At 29.8% G+C, this 13,500-nt stretch overlaps 1 protein-coding gene across 1 annotated transcript in view; it reads right to left on the reverse strand.

Moving 5' to 3' along the window:
• LOC107456009 (nuclear RNA export factor 1) overlaps positions 1-13,500 on the reverse strand; it is a 41,997-nt gene that overhangs the window by 20,580 nt on the left and 7,917 nt on the right. The window contains exons 5-11 of the mRNA XM_071184678.1: positions 12,345-12,397; positions 10,916-10,999; positions 10,733-10,837; positions 8,062-8,133; positions 5,539-5,608; positions 4,123-4,211; positions 2,424-2,531 (exon numbers count right to left, since the gene is read on the reverse strand). Of these exons, the coding sequence (XP_071040779.1) occupies positions 2,424-2,531; positions 4,123-4,211; positions 5,539-5,608; positions 8,062-8,133; positions 10,733-10,837; positions 10,916-10,999; positions 12,345-12,397 (581 nt within the window). The remainder of the gene's footprint in view (positions 1-2,423; positions 2,532-4,122; positions 4,212-5,538; positions 5,609-8,061; positions 8,134-10,732; positions 10,838-10,915; positions 11,000-12,344; positions 12,398-13,500) is intronic.

Here is a 13,500-nt window from a genome sequence, read left to right on the forward strand (position 1 = left end):
TACCATTTAAGCCTTGAATTTCAAATATGTTACTCCAAAACTTTTCAATTGGTTTTTCTTCAATAACTTCTATCTGTAGAAGTTTCCATTCATCTATTACATCTCCCATCTTTGAAGGAAATGGTAGCAAGGATGCAATTTCTTGAATCTTTTTCAAACTGTTTGCTTTTTTAATATTACCAGGTTTAATACATGACAATATAGATAATAATTCATTCATAAGAGGTCCTTTTTTCAAAATATAACACCCAACAGTAACAAAATTTTTTTGAACATTCAGCATGAAATTTCTTTTCTCTACATCACTGCACTGAATAAGACAGTCAAGTATGTTTTTTTCTAACACAATATCCTTTGAAGGCAACAAACTGTCTTGATCAAATATATCACCTAATACACACGTGCTTTTATTAAGATATGTCAAAGTTTCTGGTTTGCAAACTCTGCCAGCAATTTTAAACAGCAGTTTTTTTATGAAATCATAAGTTCTTGCACTAAAGGTCCTTCATTTTGAAAAAATCTAGTATATTTGGTCAGGATTGCAGAACTAGCACAGACAAAATTTAACTCTGCTTTAATAAGTGGCAGTTTTAAAAGAGAAACAATTTTTTTATAGCTTGCAGAATCTAACTTTCTTTCTCTGAGGGTATAAATTTCAAAAAGTAGTGGACAATTCCATCCCAAAGTTCCAAAATTCTAATAACGGCTGGTTCTAAAGTAAGCCATCTCGAAGTTGAATGTTTGATAAAGCAAAGGTCTTTCAGCTTTTTTTCAACCAAAACAGTTCGAAAATCTTCTTTTCTGGCAGGCCATCCATCAAAATAGTGAAACAATGCAATAGCTAAATCAGAAGAGTTACACCCAAAAACATTTTAACCTTTTATAAATGCATTATGTAGCATGTGTATGTTGCAAAATCCCATATTTAGCAACCCAACTCCTCTAATTGATTTTATTTCTTCATTCATTAGATTAAATATGGCTTTGTTAACATTAGGTCCATCACAGGAAAGCATAAACAAATTTGAAAAATTCAAACCTGCATCATCTATGGCAGATTTAAGATGCTTCATGACATTTTCTGCTTTTGCATGGCCTAAGAAAAATGTCTCTAAGTGATGAGAGAAAACTTTTTTATTTTTTTCAGACCAAAAACGAACTCTAGTATGCAGCTCTTTAAAATTAGCATTGTTTGTAGTTTCGTCGAACTGTAAAGTAAAAAAGGAATTTTTTATCTCACTCAAAAATTCATGTCTGAAATAAGGAGCTAACGCATCAGTGATAAGGTATGATGCTTTAGTTGGATTCAGTGAAAAGTGTTCCATAGTTGAGGAAGGTAACATACAATTAAACACTTTATCTACGTCTTTGCAGGTAGAAAGTGGGAAATTAGAAGAGATCATTTTCAAGCACCAAATTATTTCAGCTTTATAAGCTTGATCCTTATTGCTCAGCATACTTAATGATGAAGTATGACAAGATAATGAAAGCTGGTTGGAGTTTTTCTTAGCTGCAAAATCTGACTTATGTTTTTCCGATTCAGAATGCCTTTTAATAGCATAGAAACATTTATCAATATTTACAAGCATCATGTTACACACCACACAAATCAAATTATTTTCACGCTGGATGCCCCAATCAGAAACAATGTGTCCATTAGAATCCTTCATACCAAGCCATTGTTTTAAAAATTTGCATTTCCCCATGACTTGAAATATTTACGTTTTAAATATTCTAAACAATTTTAACTAGAAAATGGTTATATTCTTAAAACAAATTATTTCCTAAAAAACAAAACATTTTGCAGAAAACACAAAGTCAAAATTTTTGAAATTCAGCATGTGCTAGTTTTGGGGAAAACGCTATCTGTTGGTGTATCCTAAACTTTGAGCTCATTACTCAGCTAAAATGTGCACAGCTTACAGCTCCCATTGATTTGAAAATGATCGATCTTTTACATGACGTCATAGGTGAGCGATTTCATGAGAGACGGAACACGTGATTGTAGAACTACTACACCAGTAAAATATAAATTATTTCTGATTAAGGTGAATTTTTTTTTGTTGAAAGAAATGAGTAAAATGCGGTTCTATTCGATGACTGCGGACTTTTGCGGTGGTAATTTTTTTTTGAGGACTTTTGGGAAAATTGTGGACCATTTGGGAGGCCTGTATTCATTAAAATTTCTCATGTTAAGCATAAGGGACAATATCATTTTTCAAAGTTCTAATTTAAATAATTAAAAATATGAAATTAGTTTCCACACACAAATTTTTTAAAAGGCAATTGATATGGAAAAAAATTCAGATTCAATAAAATGGTACAGATTTGAGTTTTTGGATTTTTCCAAGAACGTAAATTAGGCTTTATATATACACTGTAGAATAATATGCATAAAATAATAGGATTTAAATATTATATACCTTGTTATTTTTTAGAATTAAGGATTTCAATTGTTTACAGGCAGGAACCAATGAACTCAAAGGATCTATTGTATATAACTTATTATCAGTTAAATTCAAAACCTCAATCTGAAAAAGATAAAAACCATGAAAATTTAATATGTTAAAAATAGATAAATTTATATACTTATATTTAACATAATCTTACGAATTAGCATTAATAATAAAATTATCTACTCATCTACTAAGAATATCACACCTTTAGAATAACTAATTCAAGAAAAAGCTTAATTCTTACTACTATTGTGATATTAGATTTTAAAATGCGAAAATACAAATGGCGGTGCTAAAATTTTAAAGCAAGTAAATACGAATCACGAAGCATAATTTTTAAATCTGAAGCATAGAAATCTCAACGCGAAGTTCTTAAAGTAAGTATAAATAAGAAAATAGATATTTGATAATACAAGCCCGAGCACAAATAACAACATTAGGCTTTTAAAAAACGTAAATATTATAGATAAACCAAATATCACAGTATAGGATTTTTAAACCCCAGAATAGGATTAACTACGAATAACTTTTAAATATTGCGAATACAAAAAATCGACGTTTGATATTAATATCGCATATAAGCAGATTCCAATGCAGTTCCAAAGAATCAAAATGGCGGAAATCCTTTAAGCCAAAATAATCGAATTGGCGGAAGAATCAAGTATATGTGAACTTCTTGTTAACGGAAGCCAGTTTAAGTTTCAAAATTTCGTCAGATTATAAGTTTTCAGATTTGCGCACGTCTTTGAACTAATGATCTTGGGATCTGCCTAATTCTGTGATATTTGCAGAAAAACCAAACTTTTAATTTTTAGATCTGGAAGAATGGTACAAAAGAGCCTGAATTCCAGACTACAATCACTCCTGCATAAGAAATAGCAATTGATATTTTAAAGTTTCCTTTACATGAAGTTTCAAACAGACAAGATGAATATTTACAAAAAAAAAAAAGAAAAAAAAATTAAACTTCAGAAATAAATTTTACATCCTAAAATAGTTAGCAGGGCTTTAAAAAAAGTTTTTTTTCTCTCTCTATTTTTGTTTTTAAACAATCAGCGTTCTATCATCTTGACATACAATATTTTCTGCAATTGTTTTATTTTTTGAACACAAATCAAAAACATCATAAAACAAAATCTAAATATTCAACTTTCTTAGAATGAAAATATTTAAACTTTTCTCTTTTACTCTTATACTTTTTCATAAATACTTAGTTTAAACTCATATTTTATGAAGGAAAACCTCACCACTGCTTTTAAATTATTTATAAGCTATCATAAAGACGAAGAAAAAATACTTATTACCATATACTAAAAATGACATATAAAAGGTCAAATACAAAAATGGTAAAATAATTTTTTTAGAAATTTATGTATATAATTCATTCAAATTTTTTTTTTTTACAAACCTTGAGACGCTCACTCTTTTAAGAATATTTGACAATTCCAAAATTCAATAAGATAACACAAAATCTAAGAGATTATTGTCATAATTACAAGAGGAAAATATGCAACTAACTTAATGATTCATACTTCAGTTATTTTACTAAATCCAATCAAAATAGATAAAGATAAATCAATTATGTCTCGGTTATTATACAAAATTAAAATCAAAATAGGTGATAATATGTAAAACAACAAAATATGTAAGAATATATAAATCATACTTCGGGTATTCTCTCTTTGATGATTCTCACTACTGCATGGAAAACATTAGGTTTGTTGAGAGGTGCATAGATTCCCGCTGAAAATAACCCTGCAAGAAATTTCAACTAACTGTACTTACTGAAATAAATACTGCTACAGCTTTAATTCTTAAATATACTATAGCTACAAACATTGAAAAATCAAATACAGGGAGAATTTAGCATGTAGCTACAACATAAAAGGGAAATACTGGGCATTAAAATTTTATACACACATGTATTTGCCATATAAACAAATTTTCTCAATTTAGAAAAGAGCTGAAACTTTACTCACCACAATAAAACATTTTAAAATTGTTGCTTCAAAACTGTATCCATAATACTAAGGCTTGATTTAATAAAAATGAGATTTCGGAGTGAAAATAAATTAGAACAGAAGAAGATTCTCTCTAAATTTATTAGTCTCCACAATTTTTCAAGAGAATTGTCAACTAAGACATACACAAGTAAATTTTTTGTAATTTTTTATAATTACATAAATCAAATATTAGGGTGCATAGCCAAATCTTTCAACAAAAAATAAGCACCATTCAAGTACTTTTTTAGCGCTACAAAATATTTTAAAGCACTACATACATTAACAAAAGGCAAAATAATTTTCTAAGACTTTGCGTGATCATGATAAAACAACTAGTATCTGACAAATAATTATTTTCTTGATTTTATTAGTCACCATAAAGAGATAGAGTGATTTTCGATTTTAGAGGGTGGAAAATGAAGCCTGCATTTGAGAATATATTGCGAAATGCAGAAGTTGCGCCTGAGAATGCAACAATTTCACCGAACCCAGCTCAGAATATGCACATACAGGGTATCTGCTACATATTAGATTTTCAAATTCATGACTTTTCATGATTTTCCATGACTTAATGAAGTTACTATTTTCTCCGACAAAAACGCAACAATGCATTTAAAAAAGCATTATAATAACATAATAAAAGGCATAACCAAAACTATACTCTGCATCTTCATATTTATAGATTTTAAATTTAAAAAACAGAGTAAAGAAAGAATTGAAACAATAAAATAGCTAGAAAAAAATGCAAAAGCAAATAATTTTTTTTCTGTAGAATTATATTCTAAAGATACTTTTCTTGTTCATCTGAAAGGAAAGAAATACTCCTAATTTTTCTGTTCTCATTTAGGAATTAAAAAAAATTTGCAATGACTGGTTTGCTTCAACTAGAATTTTAAATTGATAAAATTAAATAAAATAAATAATAAGAATTTTTAAATGACAGAAGAGTTTAAAAGATAATTCGATCTAGAAATTATGTTTTTTCTTTCATTTTTTGAAAGAACACCATAATTTTTAAAGAACATGATAAAATCATTTTATATTCTAATAAAATATGCCTGANGAAAGATTTTACTCACGTGAATCACGGTAAAGTCGAGTTAGGTCCAAAACATGTGTCATGGCATCATAATGAGAACTCATACACTCCTACAAAAAATTTTACACAATCAGCAAAAAGAAAATAAAAACTACTTACCAGTTTCAGAGAAAGAAATGGAAGGAAGAAGACAATTTATATATTTTTGAGACAAATGAAGTTTTTAATCAAGTTCAAGAAGGGAATGAAAATTTAATTAAGTGCTCATTTAAATATTTTGTTAAAGGTCAGTTCTTTAAAAAAAAAAAAAAGCTGATAAGGCCAATAACGTACATGATATATTTCATTATTTTTTGCATGTGTACAACCAGATTTAGACTCTGCAGTCTTGTAACCAATACTATGACAGTGGCATTATATCAATTTATGTAGACGAAGAAAAAAATATAAGGAATCATAAAATAATTAATGTAGTTGTTGACCAAAGTGCATGTAAAAATATAAAAATTATTAAGCTTATTAAAATTAATATACTTGTCTTAACGTTTACATGTTTATCTTTGATATTTAAGCATAATACTGAAAAGTTTAAATATATGCTATACAAAAATTGCAGGGAGTTATTGAGTTGAATTTTACTAAACATAAATGTCTGAATCTTGTACAGGGTGCTTAAAAAAAAAAAAAAAAGAGAGAGAGAGAGAGAGAGAGAGGGACCATTCTGAATAACTTTTGATCTAATGATCCTCATGTTTTAGGACTTAATGGTTCGAAAGAATGACTTTAAATACGCTAGCTAATTAGTGCACCCAATAATTTAAGTTACTAAATCAGACACAAAAACCTACTTTCTTTGAATAAACAAACTTTTTTTTCTTCTTTTCTTCTAACGAATTCAGATATCTGACCTCCAAAATGTAGGAGGTAGCCACAATCTGGGAAATATTGTTATCATAGTTTGGTCACGAGAATCCTCCCATGTTTTAACTTTCACTGTATTGTGATATTACTTTTACTGTATTTCGCTATATCCTGAGAACTTTTTCAGTGAATTGAAAAATTTTTGTACACAATTATAAAATTAATGTATCCAAAAATAATTCCATACAAAAAATAAATTTTAGTAAATATTTATTATTTTATTTAAAAATAGTGGAAAAATTTAGAATTATAAAATATGTAATATTTTACAAAATTTGAGCAAAATCGATTTAATAGTTCCTAAAAATTAGAATTTTAAATATCCAAATTCTTTAAAATTAGATTTCTCAGGAACTATTTGGTCAATTCTGTTCTAATTCTGCATGAAAACTTGCATACCATAACACTTTCACGAAGTTTTTATTTTTATAATAGAACAATTTTGGTAGCATAAACTATGAGTAGGGCACACTAGACTGCTAAAACTAAGATGTCATATTTTTTTAGGAAGATTTTAAACACTGATTTAGGACTGGGACATATATGTCCCATCAGTGCTGACAACTGGGACATATGTGTCCCAGTAGTCTTCAAGGAGTAATTTTGTATAGAAAACCAATGATCACTTAGGACTGTTGGGATAATGTGTTCCCACTGTCCAAGACGAGAGGGACACATTTGCTCGATAATAAAAACGGAAGTAAATGCCATTTATCAGTTTATTAGAGGTAATATGCTTCGTGAGCAACTTCTCTGTCCTTAGATTTATAGATCAATCAAAATTTAATCGAAAATAGGCGGTATTTTCCAAAACTAAACTAGTTATGTTCGTACAGTATGGAATGAGCTGCTACAACACTTCAAAAACCCAGGAATTGCATTATGTACAGTAGTGCCACCTACGTCCTGCGAATGAAAATACCTTCAAAAATTTTGGCAGGACTGGTGGGAAAGTCTCCCATTAGACAGAAAAGCGTTTCTGTCTCAAAAGAGTTTTTTGAAGTTTGCTTGGGACAAATGTGTCCCGTTAGTCGCGAAAGGGTTGAATGAATGTAAAAAATTGATTATGTTAAATTTAATTTTTTTTACTATTCTTGCAGAAAAGAATAAATATTTACTAAAACTTATTTCTTTGCATAAAATTATCTTTGGGTAAATGAATTTTATAATTGCTTGCAAAAATGTTTCAGTTTGCCCATTAAGTTCTTAAAATATGGCAAAATATGCAAAAAGTAAAATGAACATTAAAGGGTTCAAACTTTGGATCGCTCTCCTAACAAAACTATAGGGGCCACATTTTGCCGGTCAGAAATCCAATTCCATCAACAACAAAAAAAAAGGTCTGTTTACTCAGAGAAAGTATAATCTTGTGTCTGATTTTGTAAAATAAAGTATTGCCTGCCTGCCTTATTAACTAGCATATTTATGGTCAACTTCTCAAAACATTAACATTGATTTCTAGAACATATAGAAAGATCCAATCATTAGATCAAGAGTTATTTAGGATGGGTACACTGTACATAAAATAATTCTATGAATGAATATATATAATCATGAATGACATTACAATGTCTATTATCACTCAAGAACAGTTTAAAATATAATAAACACAAAAATATAAGATTTCAACATATTTTCTTACTTCAATGATCTTTAATGATTCTCGCTCAATGGTAGTAACTGGCTGTGGACATCTATTTACAGTGACAGCCATCTGTAAAATATAATTCATAAATTAAAATATCACTAAAATACATCAAGTGTTTTCAGAAGTTCATGAATGAATTTAAAAAGCATATAAAATAAATAACATGGTTCTAAGGATAACTTTAATTGATGTTTATTTAAATTAAATTTTAACAGCTGCTTGCTTACAGTTGTTACTAGTTTTAATATAGGCCTTTTTCCAGTTTTTTTGAAGGAAAAAAAAAGTTCTTTTTCTAATTATCTCTTACTGACTCGTGTGAATTCAGCTTAAATCCTACGAAAATTTGTCAAATTGTCTGTTATAATTTTTCCAGATGAATATTGCACATTTTATTGCTGTTTTACCTTGCATCAGCCGCCATGAGGGATATAAGGGAGGTTGACTAGCATGGCGTGATATCTGAATTTTCCAGCATGCCGGATAATTTAGAGCCACAAAGCCGGATAATTAAGCGGCAATAAAGTAAAATATAGACCTGATTCTATTTATTTTCATCCTCAAAGTAATAAATTTAATTTGAAGGGGTAAAATATTGAACTGTTTCCTTTTTTCAGTTAATCCTTTTATTAAGAGTTACCAAAAAATATTTCCCCCGTTCAAAATGTGCATGTCGTAATAACTTATTTAAGATATCAGGATATAAAAAACTTTAGGGAAATTTGGATCACTAGGATTTGCATCATTGAGTAATTTTGGAATAGTTTTTTTTTAATGAAAATTACATAAAAAGTTTTAAATTATATTTTATTATAATGCATGAATACTAAATTTAAATGTCACTAATAAATTTTGAATTACAAGTAGATACCAAATCTATTCTTTTTGCTCATCAACACTTTGAAATCCCATTAATGTAGATTGTGATATCTGATTTTCAAATTACGTGAAAATATCAACATTTGATTTTAAAATAGTGTGCATACCAATTGGAATATTTGGTTTTTAAATCATATGGATAGAAATCATCTAATTGTTTATAAAGGGTGAGAAATTGAACTGAGATAGTTGCTTTTTACATCACATGAAAACAAACTATGATGTTTAGTTTTAAAATTGTGTTAAAACGAATCAGGATATGCGGTGCTTATATCACGATATATCATTTGTATACAAAATTAGCCTGATGGAGAATTCGAAGATTGTGAAAATTACACATCCCAGAGCATGACCGGCGAATTTGCAGAGAATATGAAGCCTAAAAACTATAAAAATTTCACGCAGAAAGTTAAATGAAGATGAGAAAAAAATTAATATACCCATTAAGAAAATATCACATTTAAGTATTCAGGATAATAAGGTTACACCAGGGTTTCCGCTACGGTAGCTTTTTTCGCAAAATGCGAAAAGACCCCTCAAAAATGCTAAAATTCAACAAAGCATTTTCGCATTTTTGCCAAAGGATTTTACTAAATTCCATTAAAAAATAAAAACCTTCCGCGAAAAACCATGACGCTAACATCCATGAAAAAAACTTGATCAAACAAGAAGGAGAAAAAATCTAAATATCTTTCGCAAGAAGAACCATGACGCTAGCGTTCACGAAAAAAACGTNTTGTTGTGGGAACATGGAGGACTTTGAGACTCGACAGATTTAACGTGCATCAGTCACCATTTACTACACGGGGAGTCTTCGACCGGCGAGGATCGAACCCACGACCTCTTGGCTATGGGCCCAGCGCATTACCGACCAGGCTATCCCGGCCCATTAAGAAAATATCACATTTAAGTATTCAGGACAATAAGGTTACACAACTGAAACATTTCCGTATTGGGGATCTTAGCTAAAATAATTGCCAAGACTTGGCAACTTCTGAGCAGTAGCCCGTGAGAAACTAAAATGAAAAATCCTAAAAGAGGGCCAACTCCAAGGATACAACTCACTCTCGGGTCAACCTCTCACATGCTAATTGTTTTTTAAGTTTAAAATCTATTTAGCACCTTTGACGAATGTAATTGGTGCAACAGATCCCAATAAAGAATATCCCTAACATAACTTTAAGTACGAAGAAACATTGTGCATCATGCGAAAATTGGACCATTCTACAAAAAACACAATACTGGGTGAGAAGTTCTGCCAAGCAAAAGAGTGTAACGAAAAATTTGTTAAGCGGAGACTGCTCATATTGCTAAAACCCTAAGGGGAAAAATTAGCTCATAACACCCTCATAGTTAATTGTCTTTACACACATTTTCATAGGTAAAAGCATAAATAAACTTAATTTTTTTTCCCGCAAATTGGAAAAAACTGAAAAGCATAAAACTATAATACCAAAATATATAATGAAGTACTCGCTAAAATGTTAAAAAAGTTGTCCCTTTTTTGAAAATAGCTGCTTTCAGATGGTTCTTTACTAGAAAAAATTGCCGCTGCCACCCAAAGATAAAAAGTTGTAAGTAGTCACTAGCAGAAACCCTATGAATATGAATATTAATGGATAAAAAAGTTGAATATTCATATTTTAAACAGGGGTCAGCTTTTAGTAAAAAGGGACACAATACATACAAACCCGCAATTTCCTAGAAATCACTAAATGTATAATTCCTGCTACTACAATATATAATTTTTTGATTATGGTAAAGAAGATAAATAAGATTGAATATTGACCTTAAATCCATCAGGTGTTGTAACTCTGCGGTTAACTTCTCTTATTTGGTTGGCCAGTACACGTGAAGACACATAAAATTCAGCAACTGTGTTATTAAACTGAAACTAAAAAATACAAATATAAATGCATCTTATATTTAAGCAAACAATAATAGAAATAATGAGACAAGAAATATTTTTTACATTGATTGGTACAAATGGACTCTTGCAAAGAGAATTGATAGATTTCATGATGAACTCTTTCCCAATCTTCTTTCCGTATGGAATCTGCACAAAAATAAAATATTTTATTTCTCACTGAATCTAATAATATATTGAAATCTAGGATAAACTATCTATGGCTAGTGAGCCAAGTGGCCCAGAAATTATCATAAGAATCTTTTCACAATCATCTAAAAAAATACTGCTATTTTATGAAATCAATTGGACAGTTTCAACCTTTTATTTTCGTAGTTAATTCTGTCTTGTTGCAAATCTCAATTTGATTGCTACTGTGATCTGTAACAGATTAGTAGGGTGGAGCGGAAGAAAGAAGTTTTTGAAAATGAAAAAGCACAATCTCCCAACAGTTATATATGGATTAGTATATCACTAGAGAACTTTTTTGAAATTTTCATGCACCATCTTCATTCCCCACAAAAGGATTAAAATTTTGAAAAATATCAAATAAAAATAAATCAGCATTTAAAAGTTGTGTATCGAATGAAATATCACAATATAATTTTCAACAATATTTGTAATAATAATTTTCAACAATAACTGTAAAATATTACAAAAAAATTGTATTAAAAAATTTTTTTTTCTCTCTAAAGTTGTCAAAAGCAGGGTGACCACAGAAAAAAAGGAACAAAATAGTTGCTTTTAGTAGCCTAAAACATGAAAATAGTAGCAAAAAACTAGGAAAATAGTTACCTAAATAAGAACAAATATTCATCAAACATACGACTAAAATCAACTCAATTCGAAATTCACGCATCGTAATATCATATAAAAAAAAGTTGCATTTTAGTCATCTGTCGCAACCCTGCAGGGTTGCAACAAAAACAATCAAAACTTTTTTTCTCTCCACCCTACTGATTAGTTCTAATTAATAAATATATTATTCTAAACCAAAACTTGATTGTCTGAAAATCCAGATTTGCATTTATAATGTGCCATGAAATTCTTCAATCACTCTGCTTAGATTTGCTCCCTATTTAGTTTGTGGTAAAAATTTACTACTCAGCAATTTAAAGTAATCAATTGAAAACAAAATTCTGAAAAAAACCAAACACATTAACCTGATACGGTTTTAGCAACAAATCTTTTAACTTATTTTAAATTTTGTCTGGCAATACTACACCTATATTTGTTGAGATTTACTTAACATTTAATTCCTTTTTTAAATTCACGATCAGCATTTAAGCAAAAAAATTAGTTTAAGCCATTTTGATTACTTTTGAATAAAATCCTAGTACAACCAGCATTTTTTAATTACAACCTCAAATATGAAATTTCTAGTTTTTGTTGTTTGCAATTCAAGAACATTTGTGCATCTCTGATTTCTATCACGATAAATATTATATAAAAAAATTTAACTTTGAGAGAAGGAAATCTGCAAATTCATACTTACAACTACTTTGTGCCATGAATTTTCAGGATCACCACCATGTCTAGATTTGCCTCCTATGTGTAAACAAAAATGTAAGCACATAAATAAGTAATTAAAAAAACGCATACAACTTTCTGTTGTTTAAGGTTATTGAGAGAAATTAATGATTCAATAATTGGTATAAAATCTAAAAAACAACACACTTGCAAACGATACAGTTAAAAGTAAATATAATCAAATCAAACTCTTAAATACCATGACAAAAATGAAGTTAATCTAATTAAATCACAAATAGCTTAATAAAATTACAATTACTAGTTAGATTCGGCTTAATATACTTAGTCTTGTCACATCAATGCCACCACCTAATAAACATGCAGGTAGAGGGCCAATTTCAATCGAAGTAGTCCCAGATTCTCAACTGGGGAGTTTGGCGGCTAGGAGTTCATTCTGGAGCTCTTTGAATCAGACACATTTACTGAGCATTGTCCTGTTGGTAGATGCCATCATCCAGAAGAAAGTAGGGGTCGACATAGTTTTCAAAAACAGATGAATAATCAGCATGTGTGCATAACTGAGGCGTCTACTGCAGAGACCCATACACAACAACATTCACTGAAAGACAGTATTGGTAGCTACGTTCATCGGTATAGACAGTATCTCAACATTTGCATGCCAATTTGTCCAAACATATCCCCATAGTCGTTGTTCACCACTGTAATTAATTAAGTGATTTATGGTGTATGATGCATTATAATTGCCCGGTCGCTGATTTTGGATAGTGCCATTAAGCAATGCATGGTATAATTCAACCACAGAGGCAAGCAAACAGTTTACAAAAATACTTCCCACCCTTCAACTGAAATACAATGATCATACACTTATAGATAAAGCACTTGGGTTTCTGCATTAAGCCAATGATGTTGGTACTAAAAGCATGTGACGGTCACATTAATGTGACTGTACTGTCTATAACAAAAGTTTATATCACTTATGAAAACATCTCATCATTGTAAAATACTAAAAATTATCAAATAAAATAAGTATAACTCTACATGAGCTTAAAAAAGAATATTTAAACCAGGGTTCGCCAAGTGGGCCCACTTTGAAAAAACCCGCCCGGGTTTTATTGGGTGGGCCCACCTTGAAAAAACCCACTTGGAACGATGAGTGGGTT

This window comes from Parasteatoda tepidariorum, chromosome 8 (genome assembly GCF_043381705.1).
Source record: "Parasteatoda tepidariorum isolate YZ-2023 chromosome 8, CAS_Ptep_4.0, whole genome shotgun sequence".
In the NCBI taxonomy this organism is placed as follows: domain Eukaryota; kingdom Metazoa; phylum Arthropoda; class Arachnida; order Araneae; family Theridiidae; genus Parasteatoda; species Parasteatoda tepidariorum.